At 42.2% G+C, this 20,105-nt stretch overlaps 1 protein-coding gene across 2 annotated transcripts in view; it reads right to left on the reverse strand.

The window, feature by feature from the left end:
* MYO3B (myosin IIIB) overlaps positions 1 to 20,105 on the reverse strand; it is a 297,619-nt gene that overhangs the window by 166,396 nt on the left and 111,118 nt on the right. The window contains exons 10-11 of one of the 2 annotated variants that reach the window (XM_081181948.1): positions 12,488 to 12,643; positions 163 to 259 (exon numbers count right to left, since the gene is read on the reverse strand). In XM_081181948.1, the coding sequence (XP_081038074.1) occupies positions 163 to 259; positions 12,488 to 12,643 (253 nt within the window). Of the gene's footprint in view, positions 1 to 157; positions 260 to 12,487; positions 12,644 to 20,105 lie in introns of both variants that reach the window. The other variant, XM_081181947.1, reaches the window with a different exon arrangement.

A 20,105-nucleotide genomic window follows, 5' to 3' on the forward strand; every position in this document is an offset into this window, starting at 1 on the left:
TAGGAGATCATAATCATATGACACAGTTTTCTCATTATGTCAGGACTATGAACAATTAACTTGGTGACATGGCGATATTGTTAGAAATATGAATAATGCCTGGAAGGCAAGAGCAAGCGGTAAGACCGAGTACTGAGAATTCATTAACTTGTCATACCTTACCTCATCCAGGACTTCAAGGTTTACCAGATCATCATCTGGAGAGTTTTTGTCAGACGCATCAACACGATATGGTCTTCGAGTGTGTATTCGCTCATGCCTGTAAACAAGAGTATCTGTGTGAAATCTCTGTTCCCAAGTATGCATTTGGCCATAGGCAATGATCCTGAAGCTTGTGGTTGGCCTAACCCATGAGTTGCCAGATCCAGGGGCCAGATCCAGCCCAATCGCTTTCTCAATACGGCCCGCAGACGGTCCAGGAATCAGCGTGTTTTTACATGAGTAGAATGTGTCCTTTCATTTAAAACGCATCTCTGGGTTATTTGTGGGTCATAGGAATTTGTCCCCCCCCTTCAAAATATAGTCTGGCCCCCCACAAGGTCTGAGGGACAGTGTACCGGCCCCCTGCTGAAAAAGTTTGCTGACCCCTGGAGACATACCTGCACTACAGACAGGGCCAGATTTAGGTTTGATGAGGCCTTAAGCTACTGAAGGTCATGGGGCCCTTTATATGTCCAGCTGTCCTTTGTCAACAACAAATTGTCACTTCTTTTTGTGTGGAATATATGCTACAGTGGTACCTCTAGTTATGTACTTAATTCCTTCTGGAGGTCCGTTCTTAACCTGAAGCACCACTTTAGCTAATGGGGCCTCCCGCTGCTGCCACGCCGCCTGAGCACGATTTCTGTTCTCATCCTGAAGCAAAGTTCTTAACATGAGGTACTATTTCTGGGTTAGCAGAGTCTGTAACCTGAAGCGTATGTAACCTGAGGTACCACAGTATATGGTAATTTATGGACCTAATAGGTCCATACACAACATAAAACACTGTTGCTGTATGTAGGTTCTATTTTATTTGTTTTTTAATCTTATATTTTGGAAATGTACATCCAGGGTTTTTTTCTCTTTACATTTTTTTTTGGGGGGGGGCAAGAGAGTGGGGCCCTAAGCTGTAACTTGTTTAGCTTATACGTAAATCCAGCACTGACTACAGACCTGAAGATGCTTAAAAGCCATTCCCTCTCCTCAGGGGGTGCTAGTAACTGAAGTTCTGTGAGGGAAACAACTGGTCTCTCCCCTACAGATGATATATAGTGTTAAGTTGTGGACGAACATATCAGACGACACAGCGATTGTTCCAAAGCAGCTCTTTATTTGTAAGCTGGAACAGAACTGAACTGAGGAGCTCAGTCAGCCTGCTTATATAGAGCTCCACTAGAATGCAACAGTAACCATTTTCTGTAACTAGCCAATCACTGAACGTCACTTTCGATCCTTCATTTGCATACAAACTATCCAATCACTGAACGTCACTTTCGATCCTTCATTTGCATAACTATCTGGCTCAGGGTGAGAACTTCAGTACATAACATATAGCACTCATCAATCTACTGTTACTAGGATCTTTTGGAAGAAAATAAAACAACTAGATTGGTACAAATATACATTTGTAGTGCAAATACACAAGAATACATATTATACAAGAAAAAGGTTTATAAAAATCAATGAATCTACTGGGAACAACTGCACAAAACACACACACACACGTTTTACCCAAGCAAATCAAACAACAATTTTTAAAAAGGAATAGTTAAGGTATGAAAATATAGACTGCATTATCCATTGTATGATAGTAAGTTCTTGTGCACAACATGTTTACTAACAAGTGTCCTTGCATCCCAACAAGTCATTCTAGAGTTTACTATATGTCTTTGGTGTCCTTGCTGCTGTCACTGGGACACTCATTCCTTCTTAATAGCATGCATTAAGTCTTTAAATCGTTATGGTGTGACCACCTGATAGATTATCCAAACGTTTGCAGTCTCCGTAAAATGAAATAAAATGAGATAAGGATATGTTGCAGCAGTCCATCCTGAACCCATGAGATAAAATGGGCAAGAAGGTTGTAATCCTATGCATTCATCCTAGACAGAAAAGTCCCATTTAACTTAAGTGGGGCTTAGAATCATAGAATTGTAGAGTTGGAAGGGTCCACGAGGGTTATCTAGTCCAACCCCCTGGAATGCAGGAATCTTTTTGCCCGGTGTGGCCGACTTGTCGCCGTTCTACACATTGTGCAAATGAGATTGTAGAATTGTGGGCCATACCACTCTAGACAGGTGTAATGCCATATTTTTAATGCCTGCGCCCACGTAAAAAAATTATCTGCATATCGTAAAACCACACGCCAGGGAGAAGTCTATTCTAAAGCTTTACCATTGATATGCTACATGCAAGAAAAATCTTACATGGAGGGCTATTCGAACGTTTCACTCCCACTCTGAAGTGGTGCAGCCCAAAATTTTGCCGCCTAAGTCTACTTGCCACGTAACTCTATGCAAGAATGGCTATTACTGTCAATTAAACACACCCAACACTACACTATGTAGCAGCAAGTCTTTCAATAGAGAACCAAGTATAAAATCCTAATTTTTTTCCAGTCATTCCATCTTGGTGTAAGTTAGTTCCACTTCCGCATACACTCTTGAAGTCACTTCTAGCTAGTCACATTTCTTCTCCCTCATACATGCATTGTGCAATCTGAATGTGACCATGACCAGGGCTATAGTCAAAAATCAAGAGTATTTACCCTGTTACCTCTAAGTCTGCCAAAGCGTCGTCTTGCATGGCCCTAGAACTTGTCCAAGATGACATTTCTGAACCACAACTGCTAGGACATGCTAAATTCCAAGAGCGTTCAGCCAGCTTCTCCTTGCAGCTTAAATTATCGCCTCTGAGTTACAGAATTAGAAGCAGAGACATACTGCCCCATAACCCCCATATAATCTGATTACATGGGAGGAATCTTTGGAAATGCCAACAAATACCTTTTGCTTTTAAATAGGATGTCCTAATGTATCAAACTGTAAGGCCAGAATTTTTTTTTAACAGTATTGGTAGTGCAGTATGGTACAGCACAGTGTACCTGCTGTACATACAAAAGCCCGAGGGGCTTAATTCCAGCGTCCAATATAATCAAAGCGTAGAATGCAGTGCACCCACTGAGATACAACAGCATCCCGCTGGGTACCATTTAGAATTGATCCTCAATGACACTCTGACAGATTGCTCCTGTGTACGACTTCCTGTACAGAAGGCAGGAGCAATCTGATAATGCTTGGGTAATAGCATGCAAACCAAACAGAACAATGGTAAGACCTTTCAGGGCATTGAAACATATGAAATGTAATGCATAGACAATATACTGGCCTCATTTACAAACAGAAAAGACACTCTGCTTTTTATATTTGGGTTGGTGTGTGTGGGGTGTGTGTGTGTGTGTACAGTGGTACCTCTGGTTACGTACTTAATTCATTCCGGAGGCCCGTTCTTAACCTGAAACTGTTCTTAACCTGAAGCACCACTTTAGCTAGTGTGGCCTCCAGCTGCCACCGCCGTGCAATTTCTGTTCTCATCCTGAAGCAAAGTTCTTAACCCGAGGTACTATTTCTGGGTTAGTGGAGTCTGTAACCTGAAGGGTATGTAACCTGAAGCGTATGTAACCCAAGGTACCACTGTATGTGTGTGTATATACATGCATACAGCGAATGACTTATAAAATTGCACAAAGCAACAGCAACTCAAAACAGAACAAATGCCACGAGTAATTCAATAGAAAAACGAATGTTTTTTCTCTCTCTATTGAATTGCTCATGAATGTTTTGGGACAGAGTGATTTTTGCAGCTGTTGTTAAAGCTGCAAAACAATGAGGCACGGGAAGGAGCAACAAAGAAATTTCTGAAACAACGGTGGGATATCAGCTCTGCCCAAGGCATGATGGAGAGCAGCAACAGCTGGGAAAGTATAGACATAACATTTTACAAGGACAGGTAAAAACACCACGGAGAGAATAATTGCCACACACAGGAAGAACAAGGATATAGTTTTGAGTGCCTCACTTGTAGTTCTATAAATCATTTAATGTATCAACACGAATAGAAGTTACTAATATTGCAGTTGTTGTATAAGGGATTATTATTTTGACCAGAATGTAATTGAAATTAATAAGATTTGGAAAGCAGAAATAAAGCACATATGGCTCTAAACAACTCCACATACATGTGTTGTCCAAATTGCATTTCACAATTTCCCCTTCATCTCCTACACCACGAGCAACTGTATGGCATCCATGCTTTATTGATCAGAAATTGCAAGTTGCCTTTCAACAAGGAGTGAAAGGGGAAAGAGTGGTTTTGCAACTTGATGGGGCGTATTTTGCATTAATGGTTCTGAGTTTCTGTTTCAGTCATAGTCAAGGTTTATTTCTGACCACCAAAGTGCCTATTAGCATCCCATTTGTTTCAACGGGCTCATTTGAAGCATGATTACATGCATAAAAGGTGTCAGGGAGATTTAAAAACAACAACACACAATCAATTAAAAACATTTAAAAGCTTTTTGTTGGTGGACCCTAAACCTCCCTCAGATATACTATGAAAAGCAAAGCAACAAGGTAAGAAGCTTAGCTAATTGGCATAATGCAACTACTTACTGGTGAGGACAATTTTTAAAAAGGTACAAATTCATGGCCGATATCTTTAAATAAACCCAGGCATTGTGTGATCTATTGTCTTCGACGCTCTTCAATGTTGAACATTTACCATTCTGCAGGTTCTCGGCTGTGTGCAGGTCAGTGTAATGTGCTTAGGTTCAATGCAAAAATTTTAAAAAACTGAACCTGAGGTGGCAATAGAGCATTTGGAAGGAGTTGCACTTTTGAGCCACGTGGTCAGACACAGATGCTAGGTTTTTCTGTACGAAGGCCAACCTGAGCTAAGAGGCTAGGTGTCAGGGACTGGACTGAAGAGGAGGAGGAGTGGGGGGGGGTCTGCCCCCTTCTTTTCATCATCATCATCATCATTTTTTAATTTGTATACCGTCTTTCTATCTTACAATACTCAAGGCGGTTTACAAGCTGAAGAAACAAAAAACGTACATCTTACCACAATCTAATGCAATACAAAAATGTGATAATAAAACTTTAAAATAGGCAACCTACATCAAAAAAGTAACATTCAACAATCATTAGAATAGTATTAAATAATAATAACATGTAAAAGTTGAATAGAAATCCACTCAACAGTTACAAGAAATAATTTCTAAACTCTAATAGTAAAACAGTGGCAAGCCACAGTACATAAAATAATACAATACAAATTGAGAAGCAGAGACTAGAGGGTGAGGCAAGGCAGGTGGAAAGAGGCCTTGCCTGATGGAGTCTCTCCCCTCACAGTTCTTCCTCCAGGACCAGCTTCCTTATGAGGAGACCCAAGGGCAGGGGGTGGGGTAGCAACCAGAGAGGAGGAAGGCAGTCTTGATTTACAGCAGGGCTTGGAGGAAGGTAACAGCTCAGAGATAGATGAACATAGAGTTATGCAGTGTTAGGAGAAGGGAGACAGAGCAGCTAGCTGACACGTCTATGGACAGTATAACCGACCCCCCTTCTCCCAAAACATGGTGTTCATTAAGGGTGCAAGAACAAAGAATGTAGAGACAATTGTTTTGGATATATTGTAGTACTCCAATAATTTGGCAAGCCACTCTCTATTTTTGTCCGTCGAATACCACTTTTCCAATTTTTTGCAATCAATAGCCTTGCGGCTACTGTTGCATATAAATATAATGTCTTGTCTTATTCCTTTAGACTTCTTCCTGAGTAGGTCTTGTCCTCTTGATCATTTCAGTTTCCTGTCTCTGAATGGCTCTATTCTCCTTAGATGAAATATTCTGTAAATTAAGAATTATTTGCTCTAATCTGCTCTCACCCAGACCATCCTGTGCCAGCTCAGTTGAAACAGAGAAGCCTTGAATTGTTTCTGGGACATGGTTAGGCATTGGTGAAGTTTCTAGGGGAAAGGCATTTCAGAGCCAAGGGGTACCCAATGAGAACGACTCCCAAGATGCCTTTGCAATCCTTACTTGGTGCATGGATAGCCTGCAAGTGTTGTGTTTGGATTGAGGGTACATTATATTCACAGCCTTTTTATACTAAGCCATTTCTAATTGCTGAGTTGGCTTGCAAATGAACTACTTTTCCGAATAAATAGAAAACTCCCACTGTGTTTCCCCCCCAGGGCAATGGGAAATGTCAGTTTTATTACTGAAGACTTAAAAAGAAAACCAACCTAAAAGCACATGCTGCTAAGAAAACTTCTTAGTCAAATATGAGAAAAGGGGAAGTATCTATTGCATTTGTTTCTCTGTGCGTGTTGTACTCAGAAGGACAATACTGGAAGTATAACATCAAATTTGCTTCATGTTCGTCTGCTGGCCTTATCAGTTTTCGCCTATTAGTCTGGGTACTGCTAAAACCAAAGAACCACTCCAGCAAGCACCAGACCAGCCATGTTGGACCAAAATGGAAGATGAAGACAATAATGGAAAAATTCAGCTTTGTGCAAGCTGCTTCACTATTGCTGAATCATAATGTCACAGATGGTGTATTAAGTGGTGATAAGATTAAAGAATAATAATTGATGCTTTTGAATTATGGTGCTGAAGGAGACTCCCATGGAGAGTCCCACGGACTGCAAAAAGATCAAAACTATCCATTCTGAAGGAAATCAGCCCTGAGTGCTCACTGGAAGGACAGATCGTGAAGCTGAGGCTCCAATACTTTGGCCACCTCATGAGAAGAGAAGACTCCCTGGAAACTTACTAACTTTACCATGTTGCTAACTTTACCACTGTCAACACATAGATATCACTTTTTCTCTCTCTGGTTGCTTCCACTAAACTGCCCTTTAATCTTCTGGTCTGGCCCAAACTATTCCCAATACTGGGTAGAGTAGAACAACACTTAGGAATGGGGTGAATAACAAGGTCTCAGACTAATTTCTCCTCCAATCAATTATGATTTTACTTAACGATTTGGGAAGACAACAAGGTAAACTTTTGACCCTCTTATGAATAGCTCCCTGTGTACTGGAAGAACTGGAGTATTGCCCTCTATTTTCTGACGAAAGGAAATTTACTAAGCCACATTTCCCAAAGACTAGAGTTACTGCCAGCATACACCTCATTTTCCTCCTACCTACATTGCCTTTTCCCTATGAAGGTTAACAAAGAATTTCCTCTATTTAAATGAAGAATAGCAACAGTCTGATCCACGTTCTTTCTTTCGCTGAAAAGATGGAATTGCAACACTGAAAAAGGAAAATCTTCAGCACAGTGGGAGCAGAATAGACCTGGTGACCTCAATTACAGCAGCAATACCAAACTTCCAGCGCAGTTCAAATGCTGACTAGGTCAGTACAATCACGGCAGAGAGCTCTGTTCTTGAGTATATTTCAGAGGAGTCATAATGACAACACTGGCACAACCTTAATTGCAACATCACACATGCCACGACTACAATAAGAATCTGTGTAATCATTAGCATTTACAATGTAATCAGCCTGCAAAATGGTTGCTTCCTTGCCCACAGTAGGTTTTACAGGTCTGCAATCTGTCCCCTGGTATTCGCCCAGACAATGTGTGGAGGAAACTGCATTTTAAAACCACATTCAATTCTGCACACCCATCATTTTACAACCCAATTGCTATTCCTTTTAGCTTTGCCTGGTGCTATCTCTGAGTCCTAACAGGGTGTATGAAGAAAATTACAAGCTGGGCATAAGCTAGTTTCTTGCAGCTAACGGCATTCAGATTGGTAATGGAATTGACTCCAGCTGCAATACCTCCCTGCTAGAGACAGACTGCTGTTCTTTAAAAAGCTGTCTGATGAGAGCCAGCCTAGAGAGCCAGCATGGACCAGCAGGTAGTGTTAGCTGTTGTTCTAGGGAGCCAAACTTTTGTTGGACTAAGACTGAATGTTACTTGTAAGATCATCTTGCTAAGACTTATATCTTGCAAAGCAGGTCAGAAATAACTGCAATATTGCAATATAATATTGTGGATGTGGCCAGAGAATCATTTACTGTTTGTGGGAGAAACAGCTTTTAAGAGAGACCATCTTGGCTGTGAATCCTGGAAGACCTGCTTCCTGCCTTGCAGGCCTTTTTCTACCTGGCCTGGGATGGTGGGGCCCTGACTGACTCCAGCTACAAAAGCTGAGGCTGCTGAACAGACTCTTGGGTTGGGATGTTGTTTAGAGGCTTTGTTGTTGTTGCTGCTGCTGCTGCATTATTTTTTTTTGCATCTTTATTTTTTAGATTTTATTATGATTTAATGTGGACATTGTTCAATTTTGTTGAAATTATTGATGTGTTTAATTTATTGTTTATGACTGTTTTTTGTTATATTGTAATTATGTAAGCTGCCTTGAGCAATATAACAAAAATAGTCACAAACAATAAATAAAACACTGAACAGCTCTCATGCTCTTGAATGTATCATGTATTGTGGTCAGCAGCATTGTATAATGTGACTATTGCTGGCCTCTTCTCACTTCAGAACACAAATGGCTGTTTTCTTTCTTTCTTTCTTTCTTTCTTTCTTTCTTTCTTTCTTTCTTTCTCTGAACACTGTCATAATCTCCCCTTACCATGCTAATTTTGTGTTTGTATGAAATTATTGCAACTTTCACTGCTCTCTTTGCAGTCTGAAATGGCATAGTTCAGCATAAATACATCAAGTGGAGTTTAGGGTAATGTAGTTTGGCTCTGAATTCTAAAGCCATGGCAGCTCTGTATTATGGGCCGAAATGCTCTTAGTGGTTCTCAAAGGGTGTGGCGCACCACACTTGTGTGGCAGAAGAGGATGGCAAATGCGGCGGGAAAATTCAAGGGCAATCAATATTATATTTTGGGAATGGCATGTTGTTCTGTAGCTGCAATGTTTAATACTTTCTGGGTGTCCCAGAATCATATTATAAAGCAGTTGTGTTCTATGTTATAAATCAAGCACTGCTAGGAGTTGCCACCTCCAGTTTTTCAACGTATTTCATATCGATAAAAAAAATTCAGTGCAGCACGAGCAAGTTTTTAATCTGAAAGTGTGATCCAAAGAAAACTGTTTGAGAATCACTGGGCTAGCGCATACACAATGAACCATTCATAGCCCTGGCCTTTAATGAACCCTGGTTCTGGAATGGAATAGGTCAGGGGTCAGCAAACTTTTTCAGCAGGGGACCGGTCCACTGTCCCTCAGACCACGTGGTGGGCCGGACTATATTTTGAAGGGGAGGAAAACCCGAATTCCTATGACCCACAAATAACCCAGAGATGCATTTTAAATAAAAGGACACATTCTACTCATGTAAAAACACACTGATTCCTGGACCGTCTGCGGGCCGGATTTAAAAGGCGATTGGGCTGGATCCGGCCTATGGGCCTTAGTTTGCCTACCCATGGAATAGGTATTCAGCCTCCAATTCATCTGCTGGATTTCTAATGAATGATAATGTCTCAAACTGATCCTATACAGGAACAAAATCTCTGGTACAGTCAGCAGTGGTGGGGCATATGCCTGCACTGCCCAGGACAGGCAGGCTCCTGAGGGGAACGGAGCGCGCTCCTGAGGGGGGCAGGGAGCGAAGGGTGGCCTCGCAGGCGCGGGATAGCCGCTCGGGTGCATGGAGCGGTGCATGCGCACTGCAGCCGGCCAATGGCAGACATTCGGCGTGTTGCCTTCCGCGACTCCCAAGCCTCCCCTGAGCTGTCAAAACGAAGGGGGAAGGCCGCCGGCAAAGCGGTGCAGCTCCCGCCCTTCCCCCAATGGCTCAGGGTAGGCTTGGGAATCGTGGGCGGGTGGTGTGCCAAATGTCACCCCCCTCAGTGATGACACCCGGGGTGGTCTGCCCCCACCACACACCCCTTCCTCCGCCCCTGACAGTCGGAGCAGAAATCCAGGAATCCATTCAGTAGAGTGAGCAGGAAGGCCCCAAAACACAGCAATAATAATAATAATAATAATAATAATAATAATAATAATAATAATAATAATTTATTTATATCCCGCCCTCCCCAGCCAAAGCTGGGCTCAGAGCGGCTAACAACAGTAAAAGTAACACAGTTTACATAAAATCACAATCAATTACTTGAAATACATTCTACAATCAATTCATTCTAAAATCAATTCAGAATCAAATTAATGACAACCATTGGGCTAGAGTTCTACGAGGATTACCAAAGGAGGGGGTCAGACTGTGCCCTGGCCAAAGGCCTGGTGGAACTGCTCTGTCTTGCAGGCCCTGCAGAAAGATGTCAAGTCCTGCAGGGACAGAGCGTTCCACCAGATCGGGGCCACAGCCAATAAAGCCCTGGCTCTGGTTGAGGCCAGCCTAACCTCCCTGTGGCCCGGGATCTCCAAGATGCAAGCTTACTGTATTTTGAAGAAAGTAGTACTGCACATTGCCATCTAAAGGAGGGGAGAATATGACTATTAAATGCGGAGTCTAAAATTACCTACCTGCACCACTAAACAAGCTGCTCCAGACATTGTATTCAGTATAGCACCTAGCTAGCAACAGACAACTATACTTCACTATAGCAATGATATTCACCCACTGCAGTCTGAAGTGACACAGGTCACTTTTCCACCTCTCTTTATTCTGCTGGTGCACAGACCAGGCCTCTTACTGCAAACAAGTGGGCTTTTATCACCCATATAGGTATACTCTCAAAACAGATTATGAAACAAGAAATGTGGCTAGTGCACTCAGGGTATTTTATTTTCTCTGAGTGTGGAATCACGTGTCTATGTTTTTCATTAGTGTTTGGCACAGCAGCCAAGTTCGCACCTTATGGCAGACTTTTTTCTTTTGAAATTGCAAACGGCAGCCATCAACAGGGAGAGAATTCATAAGACAGTTTACTTAAAAACAAGGAGGGGGAGATGGAAAAGAAAGATAAAAGACCAGCCTCCTGAAGCAAGTCTGACCATTCTAGACCCTTGCTTTAGAAGCATGTGGAATAATTCCAGTTGCAGTGAAATTAGGAAAGTCACACTCACCTTGAAACTGGCATCTATTACTTTGTTTTTAAAGATTTTTTTTTTTAAAGGCCTTTGGTTTTCAAATAGCACATTCACTCTGGCTGGATATGCACATACATTTTTATGACTTATGAATCATGACATTTAATTTTCTTCATCAACATTAGCAGGTATTTATTTACAATAATGGTTTACAGCTTATCTAGCAGCCAGACGAATTTCATATTACGAAATGATTGCAGAGCAGACGAAGAGCCTTCATTTGCATTTAAATTCACTTTGAAAACAGCGAAATCCTGCCACCCTCTGGACAGCCATGAAACCAAGAGATATTCCCTGCAGCTTGCCCTAGATTGGACTGGAAAAGAAGGTTTTCCTGATGAATATTAAGTACCCAGCTATATACAAATACTAGTGGTAATATTAGGCCAATGGTGAACCAAAACATCAAGGTTCGGACTCTTAACGTTTCACCACTGTCACTTTATTATTCACATTTTGAATCTGCTGCCCTCTCGAAAATCACAGAACATGAGCATGTTCCCTGCTAAGAGTTCATTTATTAATTTTGCATGCCGTTGTTAGTCTTAGCAGTAAATCCAAGAAACTACTGAAATGTGATGCTTCCATTACGGCTGAATGCGATTAAAAGACATGAATGAGAATGTTGTTTTCCGCTGCCTTGAAGCTCTCCATTTATATGGAATGTTGTAATTCCTGTATGTAAGGATCCATAATAATTAGAACAATATAGCAGCTCTAGTTATGGGTAACTAGACGCGGGACGCGGGTGGGACGCGGGTGGCGCTGTGGGTAAAACCTCAGCGCCTAGGACTTGCCGATCGCATGGTCGGCGGTTCGAATCCCCGTGGCGGGGTGAGCTCCCGTCGTTCGGTCCCAGCGCCTGCCAACCTAGCAGTTCGAAAGCACCATTAAGTGCAAGTAGATAAATAGGGACCGCTTACCAGCGGGAAGGTAAACGGCGTTCCGTGTGCTGCGCTGGTGCTGGTTCGCCAGAGCAGCTTCGTCACGCTGGCCACGTGACCCAGAAGTGTCTGCGGACAGCGCTGGCTCCCGGCCTCTAGAGTGAGATGAGCGCAAAACCCTAGAGTCTGGCAAGACTGGCCCGTACGGGCAGGGGTACCTTTACCTTTACCTTTAGTTATGGGTAAACCTGTCATACATAAGAACTGGTGGCTCCAGATGAGGCAATGCAGCCCCATGGTCCCCAAGATGCTTCTAGCTGATTCAAGGGCAGCTGAGATGAACATCATCGACGGGAATGCCCATTGCGATGTTCCTCCAGTTGGGACACACTGATCCTTCTTGCTGGACCAGGGCAAAAAGCTTTAAGGCATTATATGATATCTGCGTAAGCAATATATGTCTCACAATTAAAAGTCATAAATTTCTGGAACTTTGTTGTATGGCTATAGCAAAATTGAACAGTACCTTGTCTTGGCTATGGAGCCTAAATGTTGTTGTGCTTGAATAAGATCTGCCAGTTGTTTTTGGAGTGCCATGTCTCTGCCATGGACCTGTCTTATGAAGGGATGTTCCAAAAGGTGAGTGACAGATGGGCGTTTTTCGAAGTCCTTGATTAGGCACCTGAAAAATGCAGCAGTTAAGTTACTTATACATAGATGGACAGAAGCATTCAGTTCTGTTAGAAACTGTTTATTTCATAAAAATTTACACACCACTTGATCGTAAAAGGTCACAAAGCAGTTTACAAAAGATTAAATAGTAAAAAAAAAAACAAAAACAAGAGGATTTAAAAATATTTTTTTTGCAACCCTACTTTAAAACATAGAAGATTTAGGCCCAGAGATGGAAAGAAGATAAAGTCCCTACCAGAGAAGAATGGCAGGTCAAGTTGATGGATTATGCCAAAATGGCAAAAAAGAATCAGAAATCAGGAAGACCAAAATTTCAATAAGGGATGGGGAAAATTTATAACTTCTTTTAAAGATCATCATAAACAGTTAAGATCATTAGTAGGATTGGAATATCACTTGTAGTTTAGTGGTGAATTCTGGACACAATGGAGAGGTAAAAGATTCAGATTATCACAAAAGATGCAGGAGGAAATGATTAACAACAGGACCCACAAAGAGGAGTAGGGAAGCCCAGGGCATTCCTTGGCATCTTGTTTTTATGTTGTTTGTTGGCTATGTTTAAAATTTTAATCTGAAAAACCAAATAAATAAACTACACCCCCCATATTTTTCCATGTATAAGACTATATTTCCCCCCTATTTTTTCAAGTTTAAAACTGGGGGTCATCTTATACACGGATAGTGCATATGGGGGATTTCTTTATTTGGAGTCCCAAAAAATAGGGGTTGTGCTATACATGGAAAAATATATATGAAACATACAAAATCTAAAATACCCAAACAGTTACTCTACTCTACTCTGCTCTACTCTACTCTACTCTACTCTACTCTACTCTACTCTACTTTACTCTACTCTACTCTACTCTACTCTACTCTACTCTACTCTACTCTACTCTCCACTGTTGATTTCTGCTATTTTGCTTTTGGATACAGACTTTTATAATGTATGAAATGCTTGGGTGTCTTATACGTGGGAACAAGCATCTCAACAGAGTCACTAAACTTCATGCGGCACTATACTCAAAAAGTACAAAATCTGAATAAAATATTGGGTAATTTCTGACATTGCCCATGCAGAAGTCCGTGTATGTGCGTCTTAAAGATATTCTGGGGGTATGGGATAAGCTACCGCAGGGAGGAAAGGAGGGGGGGTGTCCCGTCCTGCTCATGGAAATCAATTCCACTCGCAGGTGAGCACAAATTGGTATCACCCATACCCCTTAAGAATTCAGAGTGCAACATTACAGCTCATGTCATAGAATCATAGAGCTGGAAGGGATGCCAAGGGCAGAAATCTCAACTACCGGTAGGTTATACATGATGGGTGGGCCATCCAACCTCTACTTAAAAATCTCCAAGGAAAGATTCCACCGCCTCTTGTGGGAGTCTGTTCCACTGTTGAGCACCTCTTACTGCCAAGACCATTAGGTTTAGAAACATTTTAGTAACAATTTTATAACCCATTGTTCACATGTATTATTGAATGATAACTGAGTGAGATGACTATCGTAGGTGTTGGTTGAATGAAACAAGCCAGCCAAAACTGACCAGAATTATTTGGCATTATATTTTAAAGGAAACACAGTCACTGTGATGCTTAGCTGTAATTGCAGGCAGAGGTCCTAATTCTGCTAATGTTATCTGAGATAAAGTGTCACAGAGTAGAATGTTAACACGTCAGTCATAACTAACTTCAGGGATGACTAGCTTGCGCTCAGTCTGGAGGGTTCTCAATTAGTTTATCAATATAAATAAATGGCTTAATAAAAGAAACTATCAGAAAAGAATAGTTCACTGCTAAGAAGCAGTACAAGGCAGAGAGCTTTGAAGGTCTGAACACATTCTAACTATAAAACTTGACACTGTGCAATTGGCAAGGCATAAAAGAAGCTAGAATTCAGAATAACATGGCATCAGATTAAGCAAAAATAATGTGTTCTAAATATAGAAATGTATGGAAGAGTCAGAAAAATTCTTCTTAAGCACACACCCTATTATGTCTGATCACGTTAGTTTGTTAAACTTGATTTGGTTCAGTCGTATTAGAGAACCATTTGAGAACCAAGAGAATATAAGCTCTAATGTACCATGAGAATTATTTCCTGAACCTACCCTATAGTTTTCAAGAGTTTCATATTAGTTCCAGCCTGAACTGAATTTGTTTGGCTGCGCATTTTCAGATTCACATGTTTAATTCTATATTTCAGATTTACCAATGCCCTGTGTAGCAATCGTTTTCACATAAACACTTTTAAAACGGCTTTGGGACAAACAATGAGAGCCATTTTACACAGCCGGCAATAAAAACAGCATATTTTAAAAGTTCATCAGGTGATCAGCATCAGTGACGATGTAGTGTTTTACACACACACGCACGCACACACACACCCTCAACATAACACCTGTAATTATTTCATTAATAAGAAAAGGACAAAATATACTCACGACACTAAGCCCAGCCTGTGTTATCTTTAAAGAATCATCCTTAAGTAACACCTGCCTGTTGAAATACCTTTCAAAAATATTTGGTTGCACAGAGCTCTTCTGTATACTTCAAAGCAAAACAGCCTAGAAAACATTCTATTTTACAAACGATCAAGAGACTCTAGTATCGCCTGTGAACTGGAGCCTCCTGATATCAAAGCTAAAGCAACAAAAACCACCTTATATCTATCCTCCTGCAGAGGTTATAAATACCACTCCTGCCCTCCCATGGAAAGAAATCAGTCATTTGGCTTTTATAGGTTCTGTGTTTCTTTTGTTTTCTTACCCATCATTTTAAAAAAAGGAAAAAGTCACTGTGGCCCCATCTAAAAAATATTATGCTTGTCAGTCTCTCTTCCAAGTTTATATCCTCCTTTGTAGAAAAGGCGAGAGACTCACTGAATACCAACCGCCAGCTACAGTAAGAGAAAATAGCAAGGCAATTGAAAATGGCCCGTTTTTAATGGCGCAACTGGATCTTTATGACGACTTCCTAGAATTAAATGGCCAGTACGAAAAGCGAACCCATTTGAACAGTGCTGGGCATACACGTTTCAGCTATATCTCTTCTCTCTAAGCTGCCTAGAATAACAGAGCTTGCTTAGCACTGGAAACCACGAAGAAGGAAAACCAAGGAGCTTCACCTGCAGTAGCCAAGATCATAAACAGTTTCATGATGTGAATGCAAAATCTTGATTTCTCCATTACCATGGAAGGAATTCGACATCACATTCTTCCTTCATTCTGACGGCGCAAGCGTTTCTGCTTGCCAGGTGGAACAATTCCCTCTCTGCTCCCCCAACATGCTGTTCTGCGGGTTCCTCCTGATTCTCCAGAGAGGGTTTGGGAGAGGCAGGGATGCACAGGGGAAAGGGGGAAGCCCTCTTAACAGAAACCCTCACACTGGCTTCCATTAGTGGGCCAGGTTGGTTGAATACAGCTCTAACAAGATGTCCATGAGAAGCGTGCCAACAGGACCTGAGAGCAACCATTGTGTCTTTCCCCAAAGAATGTTGGGTTTTGTAGTTTAGTGAGGCTGAGAATTAGCAGCCCCTCTTCCTAGAAGACTACAATCCCCTGAATTCCTTGAGATAAAAGCAGTGGCAGCGGATCCTCTTTTGCCATTTGAGATGAAGCAGGAAGGGCCTTGGCCCAGTATACCCGAAGGAGCGTCTCCACCCCCATCGTTCTGCCCGGACGCTGAGGGCCTTCTGGCGGTTCCCTCACTGCGAGAAGCAAAGCTACAGGGAACCAGGCAGAGGGCCTTCTCAGTAGTGGCACCTGCCCTGCGGAACGCCCTCCCATCAGATGTCAAAGAGATAAACAACTACCTGACATTTAGAAGACATCTGAAGGCAGCCCTGTTCAGGGAAGTTTTTAATGTGTGACATTTTAATGTATTTTTAATCTTTGTTGGAAGCTGCCCAGAGTGGCTGGGGAGACCCAGCCAGATGGGCGGGGTACAAATATATTATTATTATTATTATTATTATTATTATTATTATTATTATTATTATTATTAGTCCCTGTTGCTGCTGCCACCTGCCCCGCTGCCTATATCACCGGGGGAGAAGCCGTGCCGGCGGCAGCACCTATTTCAGGTGTGATCTCACACACTCTGCAAGATCTCACCAGAAATCGGGACCAACGCCAGTTTCTTTTCTCCAATGGTGGCGGAGGTGGCGGGTGCCCATGGGGACACTGCCTCAGGGGCTTCGGCCACCTGAGGCCGTGGGCTCACCTCGCCTAATGTCTGGGCCAGCCTTGAGCAAAGGGAATAGATGCTATTTGAGTTAAAAGTTTGTAGATATCTTAAGGAACCTACTTGCACTGAGTTCTGGGTCCCCTTGATAAGTTCTGTAGCCCAGATGGTGGTTTTAGGGTGTCCTACTGAGGAGACTTTAGAACTCAGTAGAATATCCAAGGAAATTTCTTCATAGCAGCTGCCACTCTTCCCCCTTAAACCAATCTAGTACCCAGTCTCCAGTTCTTTCAGAGGAGATTAATTTAATGTACCATTCTCAAACCAACCTAGCCAACATCACATCAGCAATTGTTAAGGTTACAAAGCATGCTATTTTATGAGATGGCACTGCTAAATATAGGGCAGCACAATCACAATCATTAGGAACTTTCCTCTTGTTCAAAGATAAGCTGGACATTTTTTTTATATACTGAAGAAGCCCTAGACCAGGGAGATTTCTAAGGTTTAGCATTCTAGGTTTCTTAAAATGATGTATTTCCCAAAACCATTTCCCCCAAAACGTATTTTGGAAGCCCACAGCATTGCTAGCCTTATAATGAAAAGTAACGTATCAAATCAATAATATATAGCTCTAGAGCAGGCGCCCCCAAACTCGGCCCTCCAGATGTTTTGGGAATACAGTTCCCATCATCCTTGACCACTGGTCCTGTTAGCTAGGGATGATGGGAGTTGTAGTCCCATAACATCTGGAGGGCCGAGTTTGGGGATGCCTGCTCTAGAGAACTATCCCAGATCACCTCAGCGACACCAGCTGATGGGACTGTGTGTCAGCTCACAGAGGAGAAGTTCTGTTCCATCTACAAGGGAACAAGGCCAGCCCAAGGTATTTTGCTTCTTGAGGTGAAGGACACAATGGTGTCCCTACCATTCCACATACAGAAGCCAATTGGCCTGGCCTTCGAGTCTGTCTTCAACACTGATGAGAGGACAATAACTTCTAACTGCTCCTAAGGCAGCAGGTTTAACAGTACTACTTGAAGAAGACTTAAGATGTTGCACCTTAACAGTCACTTTAACAAATGTTCCTATTGACTAATATTATGGTTCTATTTTGCTCTAATGGTGGATGACCATTGTTAATATGAATAAAATATACTGAAAAGGAAACAAATGCTGCGCATATTGGCCTCAACGGATGCAAATCCATCACCTAATTTGAAATTCCAGCGCCTTCCATCATGTTTTCCTAGCTGAAAAGTAATCCTCAGAATTCATTAGTGTCATTACGTTAAACAGAGGTGGCAGCCATTAGCTGTCTGTTGGGTTACTAGAATCTAATATTACAGGTTCCTAAGCACCAATTTCATTCTGTCACAATTACAGGCAGGCAAAGATGAAGTGTTTGTTAAGACGGGAACAAGCAACACAGAGGCCTAATTCACAGGCAAGCAGCTTGCATTCGGATGATAACATTGTTGAGGCAGAGAGAGCTATGTGCACAATGTAAACTGCCATTTTTTTGCAGCCAGCAAATCGGAAGAATGAAAGGGGAACCAGCTGGTGTGAACAAATATTTACGAACGAAAAAACGGATAGAAATAGATTTCACAACCCAAGCAGAGGTGGTGGCATATCTTGTCAGAAACAGATCTCCTTCACCAAAGAAAACATGGTGGTGGCCAGAACAGATATAGGCCAGTGTTTGCATTTATTTCTTGAACTGGAGAAGGGAGAAACATATTAACCAAGGCAGCAGCTATCAAACTTTCCACCTTCCAGGAACAATGAGTCCACATTGAAAAATCTGGTAAGCTTCCAAAAGTATGTATCTGCATGCAGTGAATGAATGTGAAGGGCTCCATGCTAGTTATCATTTCATCGGATGTGGACATCTGCAGAGAGCAGCTCGCTTGGGTAGAGATCTAGGCAAATAGGTTTCCCCCTCATAGTATTCTTGGACATCAGCGAAACAAACAGGATACTTAATCATGTGGACCGCTTTACACATATAATACATGAAGAGGGCTTTAAAGGAAACTGAATACTCCAGCCATCTGACTGGATTGGCCCAGCCACTCTGGGCAGCTTCAAACATATATAAAAACACAATAAAACATTAAACATTAAAGAACTTCCCAATACAGGGCTGCCTTCAGATGGCTTAAGGGTCACATAACTTCATACCCTCCAAAATTTTGCAAACGGAACTAGGGACGTCCTACCATACCCCCTTGGACTTGGGTGGAGCTGTGGGTTAAACCACAGCCCCTAGGACTTGCCGATCAGAAGGTCGGCGGTTCGAATCCCCGCAACGGGGTGAGCTCCCATTGTTCAGTCCCAGCTCCTGCCCACCTAGAAGTTCAAAAGCATGTCAAGTGCAAGTAGATAAATAGGTACCGCTCTGGCGGGAAGGTAAACAGCGTTTCCATGCACTGCTCTGGTTCGCCAGAAGCGGCTTAGTCATGCTGGCCACATGACCTGGAAGCTGTCTGCGGACGAACATCAGCTCCCTCGGCCTTTAGAGCGAGATGGGTGTGGAACCCCAGAATCGTCCATAACTGGACCTAACAGTCAGGGGTACCTTTACCTTTACCTTTAAACAAGACGTAATAGCAAAGCAAGTCACATCTGTAGTGGGCAGCTGCATATCACAAAATCAGCTGCAACTCAGATGTTAATTTTCCCCTCCATTAAACACTTCAGCAGTCCCACCAAGGATTCTCCCGATGAGAAAGCTGAACCACTCTGTACTCCCCTGAGGCAAATCCCCTTATTCTGATGACAGACGGGGATGTGGATGGAATGATTTCCTCCTGCGCATATAAACAATAATAACAAATGTCCATCTCCGGTCTTACAAAGCTCTTTTCCGAATCTTTAAAACCTCATCTAGCTTTTAAATTGGAATTACAGAGACATTAATTGTCAAAGGAGGTCTTAAGATTATACCAGTTGCTCACAGAAATGGCAGGGCGGAACAGCTATATCCTTCTACGTACACCACAGCCTCATCGGAGATGTTGAACCCATTTTAGTGAGAGAACGAGATAAATTCAAAACAACAAGCAATCCAGCAACACAACAACAGAAACGTTTATTATTATAAGCCACGTCTTTCAAAGGCTTAAAGGTTGTGGCAGTGGGGATGGGAAGGGTAAACAGGCACAGGGGAATTTTGCTGACTGAGGCAATGAACAAGTTACCCCTCCCATTTAATGTACAGGAGCTGACTGGACCAGCAGTTGAATCTGGATTCAACATA

The sequence above is a fragment of the Podarcis bocagei genome, assembly GCF_964188305.1.
Source record: "Podarcis bocagei genome assembly, chromosome: 1".
NCBI classification, from domain to species: domain Eukaryota; kingdom Metazoa; phylum Chordata; class Lepidosauria; order Squamata; family Lacertidae; genus Podarcis; species Podarcis bocagei.